Source organism: Lissotriton helveticus, chromosome 8, assembly GCF_964261635.1.
Source record: "Lissotriton helveticus chromosome 8, aLisHel1.1, whole genome shotgun sequence".
Taxonomy (NCBI): Eukaryota; Metazoa; Chordata; class Amphibia; order Caudata; family Salamandridae; genus Lissotriton; species Lissotriton helveticus.
The window spans coordinates 738,112,137-738,131,105 of NC_136069.1; the positions used below are offsets into that span (position 1 = coordinate 738,112,137).

Consider the following 18,969-nt stretch of genomic DNA (forward strand, 5'->3'; position numbering starts at 1 on the left):
ATATCATTACATCGCATATACCATTACATCGCATGCGCTTTTACAACGCATGCGATGTAATGTGTAATGGCGGCGGCGGCTATTCACAACGACGTGAACTCAGCAGGAAGGAGGAAGCAGGTAGGCGACGTTGGAGAGGACACTGGTAAGGGGTTTTGCCCATGGGGTGGGGGTTACTTATGTAGGGTTTAGGGCAGTTTTAAAGTAGTGTGGTAATGTTTGTTTGTGTTTTTTTAAAACGTTTTAGTGTGTGTTATGGTGTTGTGTTTATTTAGTGTAGTGTATTAGGGAGGGTAGTGTAGTGTTTATGTAGTGTAGTGATTTAGGTTTTAGGGTAGTGTAGTGTTGTAGTGTATGTTCATTGTAGTGTATTAGGGTTTAGGGTAGAGTAGGGGTGGGAGTAGTGTGGGTAACGTAGTAGTGTTTTAAGGTTTAGGCTAGTGTAGGGGTGGGAGTAGTGTGGGTAGCGTAGTAGTGTTTTAGGGTTTAGGGTAGTGTAAGGGTGGGAGTAGTGTGGGTAGTGTGGGTAGTTTTTTAGGGTTTAGGGTAGTGTAAGGGTGGGAGTAGTGTGGGTAGCGTAGTAGTGTTTTAGGGTTTAGGGTAGTGTAAGGGTGGGAGTAGTGTGGGTAGGGTAGTAGTGTTTTAGGGTTTAGGGTAGTGTAGGGGTGGGAGTAGTGTGGGTAGCGTAGTAGTGTTTTAGGATTTAGGGTAGTGTAGGGGTGGGAGTAGTGTGGGTAGCATAGTAGTGTTTTAGGGTTTAGGGTAGTGTAAGAGTGGGAGTAGTGTGGGTAGCGTAGTAATGTTTTAGGGTTTAGGGTAGTGTAAGGGTGGGAGTAGTGTGGGTAGCGTAGTAGTGTTTTAGGGTTTAGGGTAGTGTAGAGGTGGGAGTAGTGTGGGTAGCGTAGTAGTGTTTTAGGGTTTAGGGTAGTGTAAGGGTGGGAGTAGTGTGGGTAGCGTAGTAGTCTTTTAGGGTTTAGGGTGGGAGTAGTGTGGGCAGCGTAGTAGTGTTTTAGGGTTTAGGGTAGTGTAAGGGTGGGAGTAGTGTGGGTAGTGTGGGTAATGTAGTAGTGTGGTAGTGTTTTTGGGTTGGGGTAGTGTAAGGGTGGGAGTAGTTTGTTGTGTAGGTGTAGGGATAGAGATGTAACTTACCTTGCATACTTTTACCATAAGTATAGCTTTACCACGCATGCCTTTGCGTTGTAATGGCATGCGTGGTAAAAGCATACTCGTGTTAAAAGTATACGATGTAATGGCATGCGATGTCAATTGTCATCACGTTGTAATACCCGCGTTGTAATGGTATGCGTGGTATTAGAATGCGATGTAATGACATACATCCCTCTAATACTGCTAAAGAGGCAAGAGCCCGGAAGAATCGAATGGGACACAATGGTAACTCTACATAGGAAGAAGAAAATGGGGAAAGCAGCTCAAGCATCAATATGAGTGAGATCCAAGAGTACTCACCGGAGTCAGACAGAATCTTTTATTCAGGGGTGGTAAGTGTGACACCAGAAAAGGCGGACTGTATTTTATCTGACTTTTTTTTTGTAAACAGTTTTTAGTATTTTTACATTGTTAATCTGTGTGATCGAAACAATATATTTTGAATGAATGGCTATACAAATCCCACATTACATAACACATTTCCAACTCTTGTTAAATAAGCAGCACCATCCCTTGCCAGAGTTTCCCCATTATGCACATCTTTCCTGTACTTACTTACTGTTGTTTTTTGGGGGGGGAATTATCATTCTTTCTGTGAGCAACAACATACTGAACACTTCACTCCTCATCTCCACTTTTTGAAAGAATAACTAGACAGTGGGATAGTGAAAGACTTCTCTTATATCAAAAAACATTTGCAGACATCCTAAAACACACAAAATGTGAAGAGATACTTGAGTCTCACCTTCAACTTCACTAACATGCTGTCATTGTCGTTGAGGGCTTGATCTTTCCTCGTCCAAAAATCTTTCTCATTTATTTACTGTTGAGAATCTTGGTGTAATTGTTTCCCTCAGTGCCCACATGCCATTTTATGACAAAATATGTGCTTTAGAAATACAATACACAAACAGCTGTTCTCCATTGGTTGTTGCTTTGCAGCTTGCTTGTCGTTTGTTCCCCGCTATAAATGCAGAGAGCAAGAACGATGAGCATTATTATCCATTAAAGCTCTGTCTGGAGAGTTTAAAGAACAATGCCCAAGCTCGGAATCACTACCTTGTTGATGTTTTCTGCAGGTTTTGTGGAAATTATCTAGGACGGCGTTAACATTATCGCTGGTTTAGTGGCAGAAAACTGCCACTAAAGCGGCGATAATGGGCTTGATAATATGCCCTAGAGAATTCCAATAGATGCCCATGTTCACACCAGAACATGGACTATCAAGCCCCTTATCGCCGCATTTTAGCTGCAGTTTTCTGCCGCTAAACCGGCGATAATTTTTAACGCCGTTCTTGATAATATGCCCCGTAGAACGTTTATATTTTTTCCCATCAGACACAGAATGTACTTCAATGAATTATATTAAGACAAATGCTAACATTCCTCCTCTATCGTATCTTCCTTCAAAAGGCTGCACAGGAGCTCTAGCAAGAGAGTTTATTTTGGCATACCCACGGTCTACGGTTACAGTGTATGACTTGCCTAAAGTGGTAAAAATTGCAATGAAACACTTCATATCCCCAGAAGAAAGTCAAATCAAGTTCCACGAAGGTATGTTGGTTTCTTTTACGTGCTAATGTGGGTCATAAAAATGGTTCGTATTTTTAAACAAAAACATTTAACTAGTCCCAAAAACAATGAAACTGCAGCTGGTTAATAACGGAAAGTAGAAACAGGGCAACAGATAGGGCTAGATTACACATCAGAGAGAATGAAACTATTGCATGCTTGTCTGCAATAATTTTGCTCCGTCTAATTATTAGCGGTTATGTGATAACATCATGCACTAGGGAACTCCATGTGGTTTTACAGGAGGAAAAATCGGACCGACACAGTGTGGAAACGGTAACATCGCATGTCCAGGACAGTTCAACTCATAATTATGGGCACAGAATTAGGTGCAGATTCTACGCCTAATAACGGACTTGACTAGCTAAGATTCAAAATTTCAAAGTTAGAATACATCCTCCTGTTTTTAGTGATTCTGCCTAAATGCACAATATAACCCATACCTGAAACTATATTCCCAGTATGTGTTTGAAGTGTAAATATATATATATATATATATATAATATTATTTATTTTGTATTGAATATATATATATATATCGCTCAAATAAAGCGCCTCATGAAATGTATTAAGCAATATTTTAAAATTTTGCAATAATGACGAAATGCAGTAGTAACAAGTGGTATTATGTCAGAATAATAATCAAATAATAAGCGTGCTACAACAATATAAAAGCAAAAACATCGATATCCAAAACATTGAGGAGCTAATTATATATTGGAAACTGTAGATTTATATAGATTACTGTTATCAACTCCGCATATACGTATATTTTTTTTAATCAAGGGACACATTTGTGGAGTTAAATACAGTAAGAATATGCTTATTTATAGATATTCACCCACTCGATGTATTACCTTGATATTTTTTGCTCCTATATTTTTGCAGCAAGATATTTAAAACAGGGGGATTTTCACAAGCAAATTGTACGGTGTGGCGCTGCCAGTAAATTATCATTTAAAACACACAGATGTGCCATATTTACAAGAATACAGCACACCCTTGTGTTTTCCCTTGCGCTAAAGAAAGCTCCCTAGTGCCAACACAGACACCCGGGCACCATAGTGCAAGGGTACTTGCACTGCAAGTATGATTCTCTGCAACGCCTTGCACCAGGGAAACGCCGTTTACAACGCTGTCGTTACATCGCGATGCCATAACATCGCGTTTTTTTAGAACGCAAGTCGTTACAAACGACTTGCACTGGATGGCGCTCTTGGACAAGGAATAGTATCATTTACTATCCAACACCTTACCTACTGTATGTAGACTGGAGTTGGAATAGTAAATTATACTACCCCTAAGTCCAGCGCCCCCCAACGCATGTCGCTGTAACGACTTGCGCTGTAAAATCCGCGATGTAATGGCATGCGATGTAGTAGCATGCGTTGTAATGTCATAATAACCTTGCACCATGGTGCAAGGGAGCCTGCGTTTCTGTGTTACTGGGATGATTGTTCAAATCCAGAACACCTTCCTGCGCATAAACAATCTTAAAAGGCGATTTGCACATTCTATGTGTGCTGCAGAATATAGCACACATAGAAAGAGCATAAACGAGAAAAAATAAAAGTATTTCTCCTCATTGAGTCAATCTAATGCCTGCTATTCGGGTCCAATAGATGTCCATGGTGGATGGAGAGGAATCAAGTCTATAGAGAATAATGATCTTTAAATGATATTGCTTTTGAATAGGATGACATTACGACAGTAGCGATATGATTGTTATTGTACTTTTCAGTCATTCCTAAATGCAAATCTAGTTTGACTGCCGTCATAATGTATTTACTGGGACGAGAGCATGGAATTCTGTGCAACCTTTGAATTCTGAGCCTTGTGACGCTTTCCGTGGTGAGGTATTTATTAAAACGTTGTGGGAAAGTCCTTACGTATAAAAACCTATCCTTCGTGCTTCTTCATATGAATTAATGCTCCACGCAAGAGCGTTATCAACTTCAGAAGTGAAGTTAAGAAGACTTTTGGTTCCAGTCTGTGTTTAGATGATTTCTTGCTTAGATCATTTGGTGAATTTCAGTAGATATTTTAACACTGAAATATGCGATTGTTTGGCATAGTGCATAAATAGCCATGAAATCACGATGCACACTTACATGTTAGAAAGATTTTTCAATCACACAAATGATGTAAATGTCGCATATAAAAAAATGCGTGACTTGAAAGAGGATAAGCAGAAAAAACAAGTAGAACAAAATGTGATAGCCTCCCCAGAGTAAAGGTTAAAGCCAGAACAATTCTAACAAGCATTTACAATGCAACGATCTCGCCTTTGCAAAGGTTAGAGCTATTGGCATTGTAAATGACAACAGTTTTATTTATGTGTTGGCTTTGAAAACAGATAAATAAATGGCATTGTCATTTACAATCCCAATAGCCTAATCTCTCGCAAATGCGACACCTATTGCATTTGGAGCCACACAAAACCGGATCACAAGCAGGCAACGGAGGCACACGAAAAGCGGATCACAAGCAGGCAACAGAGGCACACAAAAAGCGGGTCACAAGCAAAATCTACTATCTCTAAGGATTACAATCTTTTGGGTAAGGAAATACCTGGTCAAATTCAAAGACATTCTGCTAGGGACACCTCTGCCTCGTAGAATGAGGCATACTGAGTGTCTGATGAACATCTATGTCACAGCAACTTGGGCTGTTGGCCATATATATATATATATATATATATATATATATACATATACACACACACACACACACACACATTAATGCAACGACGTGGACGGGAAAGTGGAATGAGGAGATAATACTCAGATTACTTGAGGTAATCCCATTACTCTGATTGTCTCTTCCTCGCCTCCTGGCTTCCCTCTCTCCCTTGTGTGTAGCTTTCTCCTCAAGATGGGAAAGTTGCATTATAAGGGATTTGAGCTCTGCGTCCTTGTGTAGGATAAAATGGGTGGGTTAGGTTTCTGGCTTTGTGGTACTATTAAAGTGTCTACAGCGGGTGGAGCCTCCTTTAATTTAAGGTTTGGGACGAGAAAGAAATCGGTGTAATGGCATTACAGCAAGAAATAAGAAAATAAACAACAATATGCGCGAATGGAGGGTGACAAGTACAACAACAAAAAGTAAACTACAATTTTCCTTTAAGATTTGTCAGTACTGTTTCAAGAGACAGTGGCGAGAGCATCTAAAATCAACGCTGTTTATTTCCAAAAGCGCTCGGGGGGGGGGGAAACAGCCACAAAGAACTGCTACACTTTAAATGTTGTTTACCAGCAAACGCAAAACAGACTCTCCAAACAAGTGAAATGGCGTGGCTTAAGCTACAACACACGGATAATAATACAGTGAGAAGGTTGTCGCACTCTCCGAGAAGCATGACAACCAAACAGAAACAACACAGCCTGAAGGGGAAGTGCTAAACAAGCAAATCCTGTTAGTTTTATACATGTATGAGATGGGAACAAAGTGAAGAAAGAGAACCGGGGGTATTAGCTGCTAGTCGTCTGCCTACCCCCGCCCCTGCTGTCTTGCAATCTGCAGCCCACCGCCACCTGGCCCATTCTCTGCAGCCAGGAGCCCAGAATTCAACCCAGCTGGTGGAGTCTGCAGCCTCGCGCTTCCCGCAGGTGCATAAGCCAAGCCCGGAACAGGGCGCGCGCCTTACCTTCCCCTTTGTGATCGTGTCCACTATGAACCCAAAGTGGTGGATATCGTCCGGCTCTGCCATGTCGGTTCCAATAAGCAATTCCCGGGGAAAAAGAAACCGATAAGAACCAACAGCGGCGGCAAGTCCTCCTGCGCGTACAGTGCCGGTAGCCCTAGTTGTTGCCTCAGGCGGGATCCATCAAAAAAATAACATGTCCCTACACATTCGAAATATGAATAGCTTAAAATAGGTTTAAAAAGACAAGGTAAAAAACAATCGAAAATAACTGCAAAACAACTTAAAATGCAACAAAGATTGCCCGAAATACCCATCACATGGACAAGCCATTGTAGTGATGCCAAAGGAACGTTGCACTCTCCCTAAACACAAAAGATACCACACCATACCTGCTCGAAAACGAAACAGGGTTGACCTTTCCCTCTGTATCAGATCTAGGGTTAAACAACACCCAGAGTCCCCTAGTTCAGATAACAGGGTATAACCCCTTTGTATGTAGTTTCTGGGTGACTGAATTCTAAACAAGCGCACGCCGCCGCATGCGTTCACAGCGCTTGTCGGCTGGCTCGTGCGCAGGTCCTGTGCTAACGTGAGAGAAGCTGACGCCGGCGCCGTACGCGCTCACAGCGCTTGTCGGCCAGCTCCTGTCGCCTTTTTTACACCCCACCCCAACAGGAATCGCCATCTTGCAGCGCTTTGCGCTGCAACGCTAGCTCGACCTAAACCAGTAAGCAGCTCCAGATTTCACCCCGGAGTTCCCTAGGAGACTAGAGGGAGTCTACTCTGGAATAATGGGGCTAGAAAAAACGAGAAGCTATGTGGAAAAGTAAATTTTGCCATGTTCTGTGTCCCTACGTGTCATCCATCATATGTTATGTGTGCATGACCAATATGCATATGTTATTCCCCATGTCCGATTAATGACGCAATTATAGTTGTGTCCTCCTCTAGTATGTCATTTCCCAGTCCTCATGAGTAATATGAGTATCAGGCCTATGTAAAGCTATGTTGCCACGTTCCTCAGTGTGCACGTTATTTCATTATAAAGTCCCCGTTTCCAGGCCTCAACAGGGCCCGGACATCAGATTCAGCTCCTGTCTCCTGAAGCCTCGCTGAGGAGCGATCCAGCCCCCACCTGTATCCTCGACCTTTCACTTACTTCCTGCCTCGCAGTGCCCGGTGCAGCTTGGCTCTGCCTCTGAGTCTGCCAAGACTATGTTATGATTCCAGCTATCAGTTTAGTCCTCCTTCCCTGCATTCCTAAGCTACTGAACTGCATCAATAGTTTCCGTCATTGTCTAGCCTATGCGGCTCCATATTAAGAGAAATACTGTATTTAATGGTCATTTAGTATTCTTCATCACGCACTACATGTAGAATAAATGCATGCTCCAGTCTTAGAGTCAGTTAGCTTTTCCCCTCATGACTTCTAGTTTATATCAACATGTTCCCTAAACATCAGATACTAGATAGGGTTTAGGTACATGTCGCTCCGACCCTCCAGACTTTAGTCTCTGCTCCTAGCACAGAGTTCATAGCCCCCAGCTTCTCCTCGTAACACGTCATTACCAGTTTGCGCGCACCATTAGGTTAGAGGTCCCGGCTCCTTAGGTAGCCCCCTCCTATGTTTCCGCCCATTCATGACATATTCTGTTACGTCTGCACCACATGTCTGTGTATACGCCCAGTTACACCTCTTTTTACTCTTATCTTTCGCGACTGCTACGCCTACCGCAATGTAATGCTATGTGTTCGCGCTATGTATATATGCTCGTGTATTATTATTAAAAGTTAGCGCGCTCATCCCAGACCCAGCCCCAGCAGCTGCTGGGCCCTGTCATCCTATTCCTATGCAGGTTGTCCTGTTCCTGTCCTTATGCTGTATTAAAACCTGCAAAACTCCTACTACCTCGAATCTTGACTCTTATTTTATTGAGCTATCTGTTATGATATAGGTCTAGTCAAAAATAGGGTATTATTTATTTATTTACCACATAATGGCGCCCGAATAGGGACTTGCCCTTTCCCCACGCGTCGGTGAAGCCACGCCGACCCCCTGACCCTCTGCAGTCGTGACGGAACTCTTCTGCGCAGTGGCAGATATTTCTGCTCAAGTATCCCTCAGGCCCACGGAGGAGACGGAGGAGGCGGTCCAGCATCCAGACGAGACGGTGGAGGAATGCGGCGAGTCCCGACCAGAGCCCAAGCCAAGAGTGCAAGGTCCGAGGTATCCGGAGGTCCACCCGTAACTGAAGTCTGAAGTTCGTCGTCGTAGCAGTCCAGTCCAGTCCGAGGCTTTCCGTTCTTGCTGCCCGGTGAGTACCGTTACTGGGGTGGTATCTAGACAGGGTCAATTTGATTGACTCTGGTCTGTGGGTTGGTGGTACACAGTCCCACAAACGAAGTGTCCACTTCGGTGGATGCGGGTCCCGACGTGTCTCTTTAAAGAGACCGGTAAGTTTCGTACTGTCTCAGCAGTGCATCTAGTTTCTGTTCTAGTCAGTTCTGTTCTCGAGAAATTTCAAGTATTTCCAGGTAGTATTCTGTCCGAACTGTTATTTTAAATGTTTTTCATGTATTCTAATGTCGTGGTATGAATGGGAAATAAGTATCGTGTTTATTGTGTATTGTATTGTGTCTAGATTACAGTTCAGTCATGCCCATATTTTCCAAGTTACGTCAGTTAAAAACTAGAAAGGGTCTGCTGGAAGCAGCAGTTCCCGTCCCGCCCAGGGACAGTCCAGGTCATTTTATGTATCAGAAACATGGCATAAGTGCCATATTGTATCTAGATTTATGGGTAGAGTATACCAAACAGTTAGAAGAAAAGTATAGATGGCCCGTATCGGGTACATGGGATGCCGAATGCATCATGCGAGTAGAGGAGGCATTATGGAAAAAGAAAGCCAGACAATCACAGAAAGATGCCATCGAGTTATGGCGCAAAGAAGCTCATAAAAGAACCGAAAAAGAAATCAGAAAGTCAGAACTAAGTAGAGAATCCCAAGAACGAGCCCAAGAAAGAGAATTATTCGAGATAGGTGAACAAGTTAGAACTGAGCAATCAGACAGACAGAGGCATGCCCTCATTAAGGGTATGTATCCTCTTCTTGCTGAGGGCTTGCCAAAAGCGACCCCGGAGGCATCCAGTAATTTCCCGCCACCATTAGTTCCGACCAAGCTACGTCACAAACCGACCGCAGCTGATATTTTTATTTCGTCCTATCTGGACGACACAGTCCCCGAATATGCAAATCCTGTTCGCACTCCGCCAGTCCCTGTAAATCAGGTAATTCCTGCTCCTCCAGACACCCGGGTGCCCTTAACAGCTCCCCCAGGTCAGCCCGCCATACAAGTCCAGCCCACGTTACAATTACCGACCCTGCCAGGACGAAAAGCATCAGTTGATGATTCTAGTTTAAGGGCCGCAGGAGGAGGTCTTCCTCAAACTCCGCCGCCATACAAGCGTTTATCAGCACTCGAATTACATGCTCAAGCATCACAGCGTACTCCTAAAAGTAATAAGTCTGTCGCAGAAATCAGGCAAACCCTTGGCGAATGTGTCTATGACCCAGTTCCAGGCGAGTTTAATATGGTTTTATATTCCGTACGCGTAAGGAGAGTGACCGAGTATCTAGTCACCCTGCCGAATATGAAAGAAGATCTAGACAGGATATATCGTTTCATCCGTACAGGGGATGACCCACAAAGTATTAGTGATGCCATGTCTCAAAGGAAAGCCGAGATTCAGCGCATGATATTAAAGTTCTTAATTAACTGTCTAATAAGAGAACAGGATTATCCGTCTAAAGACCCGGAAGAAATGAAAACTCTGACAAAGTGGAGTGATAATATAGCCGAAGGAAAGCACAATACCATTGGTGCCATGGAAAGTATGTACAAGAAAATCCGTAGAGAAATAATAAAGATACACGAACAGCGTAAAGCAGTACAAGTAAGCGAGAAAGAAAGTACCTCTGATCCTGAAGAGGAAGACGACGAGAATACTGCCAGAATAGCGTATGTAGGAAAACCCAGATTTCCAGATCGCCATTTACGTTTAGAACACAAGTCTATTTTCCATCATCCAGCACCAGAACAAGGTTCCCTAGAACAAGTATTCCAAGCTACCGATCACATTCTGAAATCACGAATCGGTTACAGTGAGTTAAGTACTATGCATGAACAAGAACTAGCCCGATCAGCAGTCCGATGGATTACTGATTCTACCACTTTTCCAGACGAAATAGTGGCACAAATGTTCCTGAAAATGCCCCCAGCCGAGCAGCGACTGGTGGGTATGTATATGATTCAGCACCTCATTACACTGTATGAGGGTCAACATTCTGATCCAGGCCCGTTACATGATATCCTGAACGAATTACTCCAGTATAAATGGAGAGGTCTAGGTACTGATCCAGCGGGCTATAGAAAATATATCATAAACTACGCTACCCAACTTCATAACCTATAAACAAAATTCTATACTAAATATGGACCCATTTATGAACCTGATATATTTTGGGCCTACTGAATCAGGTGGTCAGAATAAATCTACATACACATTATCTACACACTATATACATATTTATACATTTGCAGAAAGAATATTGTCATTAGAATAAAACCCAACCATTTAAACGACCACCATATGCGACGTGATCTAGCTAATGGTAACCTACACTTCTGAATAACCAAGACCAGCTTGTTTGTCAAAAGTAAGATTTTATTTTCTAATTATGGTATATAAGATGAAAGTTTTATAAATGAAATTTATTTGCAATAAAGCAAGCATGATGGTAAGAAATATGAGAAAAATACAATTTAAGCAATTGAATCAATTTAAAGAAATTATATAAAGTTTAGCATTTCTAAAACCTATTTCCCTAACTGAGCTAAATAGACAGAAATTAAAGTAAAGATCTTTGAGGATTCTTACGTGCTCCACGCAAAGTCCAGCAGCACATCACCCTCATCGGAAAGTCAGAAAACAGCAGCCAGCCCAACCCTAAGGGCATGACTTTTTATACCTTTCTACGCTAACTAAACTAGCAAAGGAAAATTTTCAGAAATACTCGACGTCCCATTGGCTGAGAGTGACAAGTGACATGTCACCCGATTCTTAAAAAGTTCCACAAAATCATGTCTTACAAAGACCATTGTCTCTTCCACGTGAAGCCAGAAGCTTCCTGCGATTGCAACTTTGTATTAAGTCATCCTCGCAGCTTCCATAGTCTTTCAGTACAATTTCCGCGGATGCCAAGTTAAGGACTGACAAAAAGTTCACTTTCGACCTTGGCCATGTCCGACAGAATGATGTTAGCTCATCAGTTTTTGCTTTGTGAATGCAGCTTCAATAAACGTTTTAATTCAGAATGGGCGTCTCGTGACTTTCTGCAGAATTATAGATCAGCTCTTTTTCTGCGGCTCAAATAGCTAGGCCCAAAAGCAGGCAACTTATGTTTTCTAGTATAAAACAAACACAAGAAAAGTATTAATGTAAGAAATAAAGTATATTCTGTATCCACCCCATGGTTTACTAATTAATTAACCCACCCGATTAATCAAAATGTTACCTAGCCATTGCAAACAAATAAAGCAGCGTTTATATTTACCAGTCTCCGTTTTTCTATGAGACCCATATGCACCTAGAATAGTAGAAATGACATCACACAGACAAGGAAAAGCAAAACAAGCACATGCTTATTTTAAGTTTGCAGCAGTTAGTAATGACAAAAACGAAAACAATAAATTATTTTATTATTTTGCACGAACAAAAAGATGCAACAAATATGCACGTTTATGAGCACACATGTTAGTCCCCCCACGTGTAAAGTTTAATCTAAGTTGTATTAGCACGACATATCACAAATCATTAATAATTTTATTCATGTTATGGAAATGTGACTTTGCGAGTTTAAACAAAATTTTGTTTTCTATCTCGCTCCATCAACTCCCTCATCTGGTGATTAACAAATCACCACACCAGCACTCAAAATTTTGGTAAATTAAATTTTTAAGAAATCGATTCAAATTCATTTGTATTAGTAAACCTAAAAGTCTGTTTCAGCATAATCTTTGCAATTAACATGACGCTCTCTATGTAACTCCTGCAACTCGATCTCCCTTTCCTCTTCTTTTCTGAGTTTATAGATTCTCTTCTTTTCCTTCATATGTTTCTTTCTTTTATGTAATAAACAACCTACTTTAGTCAAAATAAAAATGAATACTATTATAATCAAAGGTGCCAGAATCTTGCCAAGAATTGAACTTCCGATATTATGAAACCAGTTTTTAATTGCTTGAAACATTTTTGAAAGTTTCCCTGTAAAATCTTCTTCTTCTAAAGGAATTATCTCTGAATGCATTTGTGTAATATTCTTAATATACATTTCAATATTCTTACTTTCATCCGGTATATATGTACAGCAATGTTGGACATGTAAAATGCCACAGACTCCTCCCTCTTTTGCTAGGAGTATGTCTAAAGCAAGACGATCTTGAATTACCATGGATCTAATTGCAATAACTTCAACATTCACTAATTGAAATCCATCAGCAGTGTCAGTTGATAATCTATCAACTATAGTGGACAATTTTCTGATTCTCCCTGCATTTAGGGTTATACCAACAAAAGGTATTACAGCTTGGAAAATATCTCCCAGAACTTCAGTAAAAGTTTCTCTTTTAGCTCTATTTACATAATTATGAATTTTAAACAATCCTTCTGAATCTCTGTCAACATGAAACACTTTAGGAAAAACAATTCCCACATAACAAGTTCCATACCAATGGTCTGGAAGGTTATAGTAGGCTTTGTCACCACAAACAAAATAAATTCCAGGAAAGATAGGATCTTTTCCACCTTTAAATCCCCAACCTCCCATAATCTGATAAGTATCTTCACAGTTACTTGCACCTACAAAATAATTATCAAAAAGTGTATTATCTCTTCTAATGCAAAGCTTTCCACTAACAGGTTTGTCTATGTGAATTGCAATATTTTCAAGCATTTTGCCATTTAGTTTCTCATCTTCTTTTTGCCAGAAGGATGACTTAGTCTGCTTGACTAATTCATTTCTCTTATAAATTGCTCTTCTCTCCTCAACCATATTCAAAAATTTCTTTCCTTCAGCACTTAATTTACATGTTAGATTATTCTTGTAAGCATACTCATAAGTGAGTTCGTTAGTAACAAGGAAATATTCTCTCAATTGTTTAGCTTTCTTATGCTTATTTAAAACATTATCAATCTTGACATTAGCAAAAATCTCATCATAATTTGAATAGTAATATTCTAAACGTCCAGTTTGATAAAATAAACTAGTTAATACACTACATGTAACAGCATAAGTGAGAGGAAGCATATTATATGTTACTCCCTCAGAAACAGAAGCAGGTAACTTAACACAGACGTAACAGTCTTTTGCATCCATTACCTTTACATATTCACTCAAAAGCTTTGTGAAAGTATTGCTTGAAAAATCACCTATTGATTTATCTTGATGAATGTTAGGCTGATGATCAATTACTTTTGCAGATGCACTATGTTTAGTTTGGCTAACTAGAGCTTTGCTTGTAATGTTAACTTTGTGTAATTCTCTATTCATTTCTAAAGGTATAATCACAGCTAGCACCAACCAGAGCAGAACTAAATTGAGCAGACACACCAGAGTCATCTTACAGCATCTTTTAAAAACAGAACATTTTGAAGTGCTCTCCTTAACGTAAGGCATTTTTAAGTTAGTTTTAGCCTCAAAAATAAAAATAAATTTTAAAATTTATATACACCCCCCTTTTAAAATATATTTTTCTTTTATAACCCTAAACAAGATTTCTTCGACCTTATGTCATATATAAGTTTTCTTGTACTAAACAGTTTTTCTTCGACCTTGTGTCAACTAACAGGATTTCTTCAGCCTTTTGCCAATTTAATTTTGTATTTCAATCATTGTCACTAATTTCTTGGATTTCGTTTTCTTCTTCACTACTATCATATATGTCTATAACAGGTGGAATTACTAAGTAAGTCCACTCAGGAGACTTGTATTTCTGGTTTGGTCTAATTATTCTCTTCCCTTTTCTCGATATCACTTCTATTTTTCTTCCAACTCCAATTTCTTTTCCTGGACTCTTTTGACTACTTATTTCTTCAACTTGTTCTATTGGCTTTTTGATCAATCTGACTCTCAATCTTCCACCAGGCCAGTAGTCTGCTTTTCTCACGTACTTCTTCTTTGGTTCAGAATTATTTGATTCTGATTTCCAAGTCCTTTTCTTTCCGTTTTCACTTCCACCTTCCACGTCACTTTCTTCAGTTTCGTAGTCTGAAATTTCAATTGACTCAGGAACTTCTCTATTCGGCAATTTTACTCCTTCAGGAACTTCACTTTGTCTTCCATCACTGGTACTCGGTAATTCGTTCTCCTCCTCTTCCTCAATTACCTCTAGCTTCCCAGATTTCGGATTTTTGTTCCTTACTTCAGAGCTTGTTCTCTGCCTTTCGATACTCTCCTGGTCTGAAACTTCCTTCGGTTCAGCTTCTTTGTCTTCAATATAGACAACCGAATCTTCAGTTATCTTTCCATTTAACAGATTCTCTTCACCTTCAGAATCTATTTCAATTATTTCTAAGTCTTTTCTTGTCAGATTTCCATTCACTGGCACAGTTTCCAGATGTCGACTTTCTTGTCGATCTTCAGAATCTGGAATTACTTCACCTTCTGTTCTGTCTTCTGCTTCAGAATCAGAATCATCTGTGGTATCACTTTCAACATCAGAACTCTCAGGAGTTGGTATTGGAATAGTATGACTTGGATGAATCCAGCGTTTCAATCCTCTGCACTTTACAGCATTAGTAGTGATCAAGATTACCTGCCTAGGTTTCTGCCATCTAGGAGATAGACAATTCCTTCTCCGATGTACTTTCGTTCTGACCCAGTCTCCAGGTCTCAGATCATGTGTCAAAACTTTTTCATTTGATTGAGCTTCAGTTCCCACCTGATTAGACACAGAAGTTACCATATCAGATAACCTTTTACAGTAATCCAAAATTGCACTGTCATTTATGCTCAACAGTTTACCTACAGGTACAAAAGCTTGCCTCATAACTCTTCCCATTATAATTTCATGAGGACTCAGACCTGTCTTTTTATCTGGTGTACTTCTTAATGACATCAAAACAAGTGGAAGAGCATCAGTCCACTTAACTCCTGTCTCTAGACACATTTTTCCAATTCTGTTTTTGATAGTTCCATTTATTTGTTCAACTACACCTGATGCCTCTGGTCTGTATGCATAGTGTATTTTCTGCTCAATGCTCAAAGCTTCACAAATTAACTTCAACAGTTTGTTATCAAAATGGCTTCCTCCATCACTCTCAATAGTGACTGGAAAACCGTACCTTGGGATGATTTCTCTGAGCATTAGTTTTGCCACTGTAATTGAATCACAATGTCGTGTAGGGAAAGCCTCTACCCATCTTGAGAATAAGCATACAATTACAAGTACATATTTCAAACAGTTGTGTAAGGGCATTTCAATGAAATCTATTTGTAACCTGGTAAAGGGACCACCCTCTCGACCAATTATTCCTGTCCCCACCACTGATTTTCTGTTTGGATTCATTTGTTGGCATGACAAACACCTTTGACAAAAAGATTCTGCAATGGTTCTAAATTTTGTATTGAACCATGTTTCTCTAAAAAGTCTGATCATAGAATCTCTTCCTAAATGTGCAGGACCATGATATAATCTGGCCATGTCAGAAATCAAACAATTTGGTAAAACTACTCTGCCATCTTTGTAAACCCACACTCCATCTTCTTCACGTGGTCTACAATCTGATCTTAACCATAGGTCTTTTTCATCATCTTCTGCTTCGTTTTGTAAATCTCTAATCTCATTCCATGTTTCTACAACAGTTGTTAGCATTAATGAATTTGAATCAGTTTCTTTACTCCTATTCCGATTGTATGAATAATTTTTCCTTGCGCAGTACTTTGCTGTTTCGTCTGCGAAGGCATTTCCCTTGGAAATATAATCAGTTCCTCTAGTGTGCGCTGCACATTTGACTATGGCAATTTCTTTTGGTAATTGTATTGCTTCAATTAATCTTCTAATGAAAACTGCATTTTTAATTGGCGATCCTGTTGACGTCATGTATCCTCTCTGTGACCAGAGTTGTCCATAATCATGCACAACTCCGTATCCATACTGACTATCAGTAATGATGGTAACTCTTATATCTTTTGATATTTCGCATGCACGAATTAAAGCAATCAATTCAGCCACTTGTGCTGAACGAACTCCTTCAAGACATGATGCTTCTTCAATATCTACAACTGTACAAACTGAGTATGAAGCTTTCAAGACACCTCCTTCGGATCTTAAGCATGAGCCATCTACAAAGTAGACAAAATCCGATTCAGGCAAAGGTCTGTCTTTGATGTCTTTTCTGGGTTTAGTGCAGAATTCCATGACATCTAAACATTCATGTTCTGTCTCAATGTCATCAACAATTTCGGAATCAGGCAGTAATGTAGAAGGATTCAGATTCAAACATCTTGAAATCGAAACATTATCTGCTCCCAGTATGATTTTCTCATACTTTGTCAATCTGCTACTTGTTAAATGTTGAGTCTTACCTCTTGTCAGTAATATTTCAACCGAATGAGGCACAAAAACTTTCACAGGAAATCCCATAATGATTCCTTCACTTTGTTCGAGGCTGATACTTGTAGCTGCAACTGCTTTTAAACAACCTGGTAATGCTTTTGCAATTGGATCAAGAACTGCAGAGAAGTATGCAATAGGTTTCTTTAGATTTCCATGTCTTTGAATTAACACAGATAATGCACATCCTTCTCTCTCACTGCAATACAGTTCAAAATCTTTCTCATAATTTGGCATACCCAAAGCAGGAGCTTGGCATAAGCTCTTTTTCAGGTTCTCAAAAGATTCCATCTCAGCATCATTGAGATTAATTGGATCTTTTACATCTGATTTGGTCAGTCTTTGTAGTGGTTTTGCAATTACTGAAAATCCACTTATCCATTGTCGACAGTAACCTACCATTCCCAGGAACATTCTGACCTGTCTTTGTGTTCTTGGCGGTAACATTGCTTGAATCATTTTTATTCTCTCTATTGTTACTTGTCTTTTTCCCTTTGCAATTCTGTGACCAAGATATTTTACTTCTTGTTTGCAAAACTGTAGTTTTGCTGGGGACACTTTATGTCCTTCTTCAGCAAGGCGATTTAACAGAATTATTGTGTCTGTTACACAATTTTCTCTTGTCTTTGCAGCTATTAACAAATCATCAATATACTGCACCAGCGTAGACCTACCTGGTAAGTCTAAATCTTCTAATGATCTTTTTAACAATTCATTAAAGATTGAAGGACTTTCTGTATAGCCCTGAGGGATTCTTGTCCATCCAAGGGTCTTACCTTGGAATCTGAAAGCAAAAATTTCATAACTGTCTGGGTGTAAGGGAACAGTAAAGAATGCATTGCAAAGGTCAATAACTGTGTACCATTCAGCATCATGTGGAATCTGAAATAGAATTACTGCTGGATTTGGAACCACAGGACAACATGGAATGACAATTTGATTAACCTTTCTCAAATCTTGTACGATCCTAAATGTTCCGTTAGACTTTTTAACTCCCATAATTGGTGAATTACAAGAGCTACTCTTCATTTCCTTTAATACACCTTGCTTGATTAACTTTTCAATTATAGGTGTAATACCTTCAATTGTCTCTGTTTTCATTTTATACTGTGGAGTGTTTGGAAATTCTATTCCCTGTTTCAATGCAATTTTAACAGGATCTACGTTTTTCATCAGACCCATCTCATTCCCAGTAAAATCCCATATTTCAGATTTCACTGTTTCCTTTAGCTCTTCAGGTAAATCCTTTTCTTCAAATGCAGGAAACAATTTTGTTTCTTCTGCTTCCATCATCATCATTGTCATTCTGTACAAACCATCTTCCTCCATTGTTTGTAACTCAACTCCTTCAGGAGAACAATATATTCTGCAATTCATTTTACATAGGATGTCTCTACCTAATAGATTTACTGGACTACTATTACAAACTACAAATCTGTGTTTGTCTCTGTAATTTCCAATTTCAACTGGTACTGGATCAGTTAAGTCTGTTTTAATTTGCTGATTACTTACTCCCACAACTTGGATGGTATCCCCAGAGAGAGGTAGGTTTTCAATTTCCACTGATCTAACAGTAGAACGGGTAGCACCAGTGTCCACTAGAAAAGTGATGTCTACATCATTAACTTTCCCGTTTACATAAGGACCAGACTGGTCAACCTCAAGAGTGGCTCCAACAACACACTCTTCCTCCTCTCTCGGGCACCGTCAGTAATAATCATCAGAATCACTGTCTTGACTTTCTGTTAATAAAAATTGTTGTGAAGCATTTTGCATTTGAACCTTTTGCTGCTTTTGCTGTTTTTGTGGTTTTATTACCTGTTCACATCCCTGAAATCCCACGTTTGGATTATATTTTTGAACTCCCCCACAATTCGGAAAAGGTGGTTGTGGCAATTGGTCTTGACGAT

General features: G+C 39.9%; 1 protein-coding gene across 1 annotated transcript in view; it reads left to right on the forward strand.

Annotated features, from left to right (window-relative positions):
• The window catches only part of LOC144771761 (acetylserotonin O-methyltransferase-like), a 323,217-nt gene that overhangs the window by 220,736 nt on the left and 83,512 nt on the right, over positions 1-18,969 (forward strand). The window contains exon 6 of the mRNA XM_078656056.1: positions 2,581-2,721. Coding sequence (XP_078512182.1) covers positions 2,581-2,721 — 141 coding nt within the window. The remainder of the gene's footprint in view (positions 1-2,580; positions 2,722-18,969) is intronic.